Genomic DNA, 8,376 nt, shown 5'->3' with positions numbered 1-8,376 from the left:
GCACATGGGAAATTTGTCTAGGATAAAAATGTGAATGCTCCAAGAGACTGCCTGTTTATTGTATCTAGTCTTTTTGTGCATGTTTTATGTTTAGTGCCATGGTACATTTTTCAAATCGATCTTGTTCAAAATTGTACTTCAGTCTTTCTTAAACCGGGGATTATGGCAGCTGTGTGTGAAGTTGTTCAGGGCGCGGCAGATTATCTTCTGTGCAGGTTTTCGAATGGCAGATTAATTTGCATGGTATATATTCATTTAGTTTTGTTCCTCCCTCTTTAATGCATGTTGGGTGCGGCAGATTATCTTGTGCGTTTCATGGTATATTTGTTTTGTGTTCTGGCTAAGGCACTTCTGCACATTTCATTGCATGGCATATTTTTCATTCTATGTGGTCCCCCTGGCATTACTGCACATGAACAATAGATCGCTTTTGCCAGAACAAACTTCTCTTAAAAGGGTTCGATTTTTGAGGTCAATGGTGTTATAGCACACTTTGCCAATTTCACGTCTAACTTTATTTCTTCTGCTGTTTTGGAAGCGCAGTTTAACAGATTGCCATTTGTTAATCGGTTATTGCCATGTTTATTAGCCAAGCTTTTATGGGAGAATATTTGGCCTGACCTGCTAAATGTTTCCTGTATTATGCAGATGACCATTTAGAGTTGCTACTGTACAATACCAAAAAGATTCACAGAATTAATTATGAAACTGCAAGGAAATTGCTCTTATTCAGATTCGGTTTAGGAAACACATGTACTTCCAGCAAAGCATTTTTGTGTGGAATTGTGTTTAAGGGTGTGAACATTTGTCTTTACGGTTATGGTCTACATGTTTAATGTTTGCAAGTCTGCTTGTAAAAAGGCATTGCAAAAGATTACGACTTGGATTTTATTTGTCACCTCCATGTTGATTAAAGAAGCTTGCATGAATTAATGCATGGCTTCACAGATCATTGGAGGCTTTTTTCTGAAAGCGCTTTTTAGGAGATCCCCATAAGCTTCAGATTTTGTTTCAGAATCTAAAGCGTTCACATGGAAGTATGTACAAGGAGAACATTGTGTGTTTTGGTGATAAAGCTGGATGGTGATTGAAAATGCAGGAAATTGTTAATAAGTGTACTAACAGGTCAGCCGAGCAGCAAAGCACACATTTTTTGAGTATCGCTCGTGTTATACGTTTGGTTTCTTTTCTTCAAAGTTGTACACCATTTTTTTACAACTTCCCACTGTGTTGCAGATTGAAAAAAAGGCGATAGCCATGGCAATTTCTTTAAGTCTTCAAGAATTTGTTGAATGCAAGTTTATGGCTGTAAAGGTTTTCTTAGCTTCATGGAAAATGTGTGATGCATGGAAAGTTATGTGGGCAGATTCCCTTTTGACAGTTTCTCTGTTTGGGGATTGTGTTGACATTATCCTTGTGTAAATGTGGACGTATATTCATTGATTTATTTTTTCTCGAATTAGTGGGGAACAAGATTTGATTTACGTAGACCTACTTCCAGGACTGGATAGCTGAGCTTTGTGTGGAAAGCCTTTTTCCAAAGGAGGTGGAGTCGCATTCATACACAGGGCCAACATCTCCATGAGAACCATCCCCAACACTGAAATCAACTCTGCTGAATCGCTATCGGTGAAACTCACCCTCTCCCCGACTAACACCGCAACCATACACCCTCATTTACAGACCCCCAGGACCACGTGGATCCTTCACAGACGACATTACATCATCCTGACGAACAATACTAAACCAAACTCTCAGGTGATAATAGTAGGTGACCTTAACCTCGGCCTAACCGACACTAAGTACCACTTGGCCACTGAGGTCGCCTCTACTCTCCACAACCTAGGCTTTCAGAAGCGCATTCTTGAACCCACCCACAACAAGGGCAGAACGCTTGACTGGATCGCCGATCTCAATTGCAACATTACAATAAGCGCAAACCAAGCCTGGTCAGACCATCACATTATTATCTTCCAATTACCAGCCACTAATCCCCATACCAAACCCACCATAGCCCCCGCTATTCCTACTAGGAACAAAAAAGACATTACCAGGGACAAACATCTCCCCTTCATCCTTCCCATCCCCAACAACTGTGCTTCCCGGCACAAAGACCCTACTGTCCTTGTAGACACCTTTAATCAAACACTGCGTAGAGCCATTGACACCATATCTCCATATAAACTTTGTAAAGCCAAACAACGAGCGCATCTGAACTCTTGGTTCACCACACAGTTTAGAGTCCTGCGTATAGAAAAGCGCAGAGCTGAAGCTCTTCGGAAAAGCCACCCTTGCGAATCCAATAAAGACTGTCTTGCTATCACGTCCCTTAAACTATAAGGAAGCGATCCTGCATGCCAAAAAAGAAGCCTACAATCAGCGGCTATCCCAAGCGGAATCCAGCACGGAGCTTTTCACAACCCTCAAAGAATTAGAATCCCCTTCCCCTGCACTTGATACCTGCAGTAAGGACAGCACGTGGTATAATATCCAACACGCTCACTTCAACAAAATCACCACCTTACAATCCAAAATCAATGCCAAACAAACCACCCTCACTTCCTCTCCCCTTTCCAAACTTGTGTCGCCCCCTAAAGCCTCCTTTACCCACACTCCTTTCAGCTTCACCCCACTTACCATTTCAGAGGTGGAACACATTATCTGCAACCTAAAACCATGCAATTGCCAAGGTGACTCCTGCCCAGCACCTATCATTAAGGAATCGGCACACGACTTGGCGCCCTTTATAACGACGTTTATCAATTCATCGTTCCAATCTGGAATGGTACCTAACAACCCGAAGGATGCCTGGGTTATCCCTCTCCTAAAAAAAACGACTCTAGATCCTGAGGTACCCACAAACTGCAGACCCATCACCACTGTCCCATTCCTCCTAAAAATATTAGACAGAGCAGCATACCTTCAGATTCAGAACTACTTGGAAACTAACAACCACCTCGGCACAATCTGGTTTCAGACCCAAACACGGGACAGAAACAGCTCTTCTAGACCTTAAAACTCAAACTGAGGACCTAAAAGATAACAGCAAACTTGCCCTCCTACTCTTATTGGACCGATCCGCTGCCTTCGACTTGGTCAATCATCAAATCCTCTGTCAGCACCTAAAATCTGCCGCCCATTTCTAGGACAATGCCACCAATTGGATTAGGTCTTTCCTTGACAACAGACAAATGAGAGTCTTCTCACCTACCTCCTCTGCAGATCCTGCATCAGTCCCCTGCAGAGTCCCTCAGGGGTCCTGTGTCTCCCCCACACTCTACAATGTATTTACCAAACCACTGTTTGATGTGCTCGACTATATGGGTGTCACCTACACCAATTATGCAGATGACACCCAGATACTCATTCCCATTACCCGTGACTACATGGTCGACTCTAAAGCTCTGATTGACATTTCCCAAGTCATTCAAGCGTGGATGGCCCAACATGAGTTGTGTCTCAATGACGACAAGACAGAGCTCCTCATCTTGGGAACACAACAGAGACTAAACAAACTGAACCCATTGTTCAGCTCCTTCAATATTGACGGTAATTCCATCAAAGTATCTAAATGTCTGAAAACCTTAGGAATCTACCTCGATTCCACACACTCTCACCCGACAAACCAATGCAGTTTTAGCTGAATCAGCCTACACCTGCAAGTTGATTACAGCCTGCCGACCTTTCCTCACCACACAAACTTGCATCACCGTCGCCAGGACACTGGTTTTGTCCAAATTGGACTACTGTAATGCTTTATACCAAGGCACTAATCAACGGAACCTCAACAAACTCCAGATCACCCAAAACAGTGCCATCAGAGCGGCCCTCAACGTCCCCAGATCAGCACACATCTCAGAAACCAGGATTAACCTTCACTGGTTATCAGTCTCCCAAAGGATCTCCCTGAAAGCACTGGCCCTCACATACAAATGCGTAAATAATCTGGCCCCCACTTATCTAGCTTCACGTTTCACACAATACATTCCTACACGGACTCTGAGATCTGTCCAAACTCAAGGACTCTCGATCCCCAGATATAAGCTGCAAACAGCTGGAAGTGTCAGCTTCCCAGTCCAGGCGGCTAAACTCTGGAACACCCTGCCACTCACCATTAGAAATCTACCGTCATTCAACTCATTCAAACACAAAGCAAAGCTCTGGCTAACCACTACACATGAACCATTGGTTACAGCCTGACTCTCAACATAACTATGGGGACCATGGGGTCTATTTACTGATCTGAATAATGCTGCACCATTGTATAAATTGTTTGCTACGTAAATTGTAACCTTGCCTTAATTGTAACCACTCGTCTAACTATGTGTCATTCCTGTAATTTATTGTATGTGTAATCTATTATTGAAGATATGCGCCCAGTTGCCTCCGGGCCTGGCTGCGCTACACAAATAAAACAAATACAAATAAAGGATTCAACCATTTGAGCGTATTCACGTGCTGCGTGTGCATCCAGCCACACATCAGAAAACAATGCCTATACAAGCCAAAAATGTAGGGTTTTACCTATGCTGCTTTAGAATTAGGGACACTCCATTGTTATTTAGAGTGGGGCATTGTGAGCTATCATAGAGGTGGTTTGGGGTGGGCAGTAAGAGTACAAGACAGAACCTTTAGGCCAACGCAAACCTTTAATATCAGAACCTTTCGTGCTTAATGAGTCTATAAGTAACTATACCAGAGTTATTACCAAATAAGTGAAAACAATTTATTGGTTTATTGTATTTGAGTTCAGGCAATTTATTTAAAGTTATTTCGCTTACTCTAAAAAAGTAAATTAATATTCTTACAGCTACTGTTTTAGGCAGACACCGATATGGAGATGCAGCATGAAGGTTAGGATGATGTTTTCTGACCAGATTAACCAAAGTTCATCGAGGGCAATCAGTTCATTACTGCTTACATGAGGAGTATCTGCAACATGCCCCACGTTTCCAGACCCTCCCGTCCAATTCATGATATAGCCCTTGAAAATGAAACGAAGTCCTGTCAAACACAAAAAGGCTCTTCAAAAGGTAAGACAACACGATATAAAAAAGGCATAAAATTGCAAAATGAAACAAATGCCAATTTTAACTGCGTTTGCAACAGCCTGTTTTTTCCTCTGTCAATTTACTCCAGATCAAAAGGTTTCAAGGTCCTCCGTATGATCAATTTCGATGGCATCCTCTGGGTCTCCCTTCATTTCAACATGTGCATCGTGAGAATCATCCAGCGAAGCCAAGGCCTCATTTGTGTCGCTAGCAAAGGTTTCTCGTGATGCATCATCATGCTCTTGGAGGTTCAGGCTTTTAATCTTCTGCTTTATCTTCACTCCATAAATGTAGCGTCTGCGCTTTTTAGCTGCTTTTTTGGTTTCACACTCCTTTTGAACCTCCACATGAAAGATAGCCTGTACAAAGAAAAAATAATCTAAATCAGAATACGCATTGTTTAATGACTCATGCATGTTTTCTGGTTAGGTTCATCAGGCAAGCCAAGGTGGAAGCATTTGAAAACAGAACAACCCAAGGATAATACAAACTGTTGTTGCAAGTACAATTTGTACTACAACCATGTACTTCCCTAATGGTATGATTTGTAAATTTTTTACAACTGGCAGATAATCGTTTTCACTGTGTACAGTACAAACAAAGCTACACGTTACACTCCATAGTGCCTCAAACTCTAAGGTATAGTTCCCCTTTTTCCATCCCTAATGGGATAACACCTCGAGTTAAGGAAAAGGATCAGAGCACTTTGCAAAGAACAAAACCTTCTCATTACATTCCTAATGCCCGAGTAAACCGGTCAAACATCCCAGCCTACTCAATCCAATCCGATCAATCCACCCCTCAAAACTAATCACACGCCCAATCACCTACAGAACAAAATTCATTTAGACGGTCCATAGACAAAGGCCAAGGACTAACTAGAGAGCACAGATGGAAAATGTGCTTACTGTTGATGCCTTACAAATCACCAATAGTTGAACTGAAGCTGGGAGCAGGAGAGCTATAGAACATTAAAAGGCTCAACTCCCGGGAGTATCTTGGGCTTACTCATATCTCATATATACGGACCCTTTCTTTTTTTTTCTCTTCATTGATTTTCCATATTACAAAACAGAATACTCAATTCCCCCAAACTCTCCCACCAAACTCTAAACCAGTGGAGAATCTAACAACAATAGGACAACAGCCGGGAGAATTATTGAATGCCCAAAATGCAGATTCTGTGGGCCATTGGATTCTCTGTGGTCATTGTGAAGAAATGATAGAACCATTCTCCAGTATGTTTGAAAGCAAATAGTGTCTCCTTGCAAAGTGTAGGTCATCCATTGTAGGGACACACATTGCCAAATTTTCGAAATCCTTTCCTGTTCCCCTGGGCGAGTTGCCAGTTTCCACTTCTGGGCCAGCACCATCAGCGCTGCCAGGGAGCAGACCATATATGTTTTGCGTTGTTGTTGGTGTTATAGCTTTTCATATGAAACTTAACCCCAATAAATCTTCCATTTCCCTTCGTATGTGTGTTCCAAACATCTCTTATCTTAGTATTGACCATATCCCAAAACAGCACAATCTTACGGCAATGCCACCAGATGTGGGCCCCATTCTCCCTCTGCCCCACATCCCCTCCAACAAAGTGCCGGAATCACGGGGTTAAATCTGTGTAGTTTCACCAGGGTGTAGTGCCATTGTACCACCATTTTAAGACAAATCTCCCTCAGCTGTATCGCCCGAGTGAGCTTCACAACGTTCGACAATAGTTTCTCCCATCTATCTATTGGGATAGGGTACCCCAGTTCTGTTCCCGTTGTGACATATGACCAACTAGGCTATGAGGCAGGGTCCATAAGAATGTTATATATTGAAGAGATCAAATGTTTATCCCCTGTATTCGTGGTGATACATGTCTCTATGGGAGTGAATGCTCTGCACGCGGCCAATTTATTGATTTTATTTGTGAGCGAATGTCTGATTTGAAAGTACCTCAGTCTTTGTCCTTCCGTCAAACCAAAATCAGCCTTACATTGTTGAAAGGATTTTGTGTCCTGTCCATGTATCAAGTCTCGCATTCTAAGGCACCCAGCCCTGATCCATTGGGAGTATGCTCCCTGTTCCATGCCATGTGTGAATTGGGGGTTTTGAAATATCGCAGTAAATGGAGAAGGGAATGTAGCGATCCCAAACCTTTTTATCATTGAATCCACGTGTCTGCCATTAAAGCCATAATCTTGCTTAGGTGCATATTAGATAGCCTATCCGATTTCATTAGCCACAAAACCTCCCCGAGTGATTTCACAATCACGGCCCTATCCATTCTACCCAAGGGTTTCCCAGCGTCCCCTGACAGCCATACTTTAAGAACCCCGAGTTGGGCGGCCACAAAATAGAAGTAGAAATTCGGAAGACAGACTCCCTTAATGATGTGGTGCCATGAGTGTTTTCAACGCTATTCTACGTATTATTTTGCCAAATGAAGGCCGTTATCGATTAGTTCAATCTGTGAAAAAATGTCAGAGGAACGTGAACTGGGAGATTCTAATATTCTAAGGAGAATTATCATTTTTATAGAGTTAACCCTGCCCAGCTAGGACAATGCTAGAGGAGTCCATTTAGATAACCGATCCTTGATCAATGCAAGGAGCGAGTTATAATTAGCTGAGAATATGCATTCTAGGGTATCTGTGAGTTGAATGCCCAGGTATGTATTTTGGCCAGATACCCGTTGAAATTGGGTAATGTTCTTAATTTTAGCCATTTGGGAGATGTTCAACGAAAGGTTGAGAATCTCGGATTAGGAAATTCCTTTTAGGAGGGCTCCCGATCTCTGATGCATATGATCCGTGAAAGCTATGACCCTATGATCCTCCCCTGCAAATGGGATACCCTTTATACTCCACGCCCCACGAATCCTACTCAGGAGTAGCTCTAGTTGTAAAGCGAATAAGATGTGATAGAGGACACCTCTGTTTCGTCCCCCCCCCCCATAAGTTTATTTGTGGAGACAGGCTACCATTAATTGAGATGCACATCTTGGGAGTAGTTTTGTAATTTGCTTTCACTGTTTGAAAATATTGTGGGCCGAAGCCCATTTGTTCCATAGTCCGAAACAAAAGACCACTCGATACTAGCAAAGGCCTCTCTGTGAAGAGTGTTAACAGGACAGCAGGAAGGCCCTTCTTGTGTACTTTCTCGATAAGTTCACAAACCCTCTTAGTGTTATTGAAGGTCTGTCTTCTTCGGACAATGTTTTTATTCGTTTTTGGAAAGAGGAACAGTTTTGCCCCTTTCATCGTTGGGGTAATAGTGCTCTGAAGGTGTTGAACAACAAGGTCAGTTTAGGAACCAGTGTTACACCGTGGGGGAAGAG

General features: G+C 42.6%; 1 protein-coding gene across 1 annotated transcript in view; it reads right to left on the bottom strand.

Annotated features, from left to right (window-relative positions):
- Nucleotides 1-4,712: 4,712 nt before the first annotated feature.
- Nucleotides 4,713-8,376, bottom strand: part of PHAX (phosphorylated adaptor for RNA export) — a 229,615-nt gene continuing 225,951 nt past the window's right edge. Inside the window, exon 5 of the mRNA XM_069625600.1 lies at nucleotides 4,713-5,410. Within this exon, the coding sequence (XP_069481701.1) occupies nucleotides 5,141-5,410 (270 nt within the window). The 3' untranslated portion in view covers nucleotides 4,713-5,140. The remainder of the gene's footprint in view (nucleotides 5,411-8,376) is intronic.

Source organism: Ambystoma mexicanum, chromosome 6p (assembly GCF_040938575.1).
Source record: "Ambystoma mexicanum isolate Mex_15411 chromosome 6p, UKY_AmexF1_1, whole genome shotgun sequence".
Lineage (NCBI taxonomy): Eukaryota > Metazoa > Chordata > Amphibia > Caudata > Ambystomatidae > Ambystoma > Ambystoma mexicanum.
The sequence above is the reverse complement of the archived record's forward strand: the minus strand, read 5'-3'. Positions and strand labels throughout refer to the sequence as shown.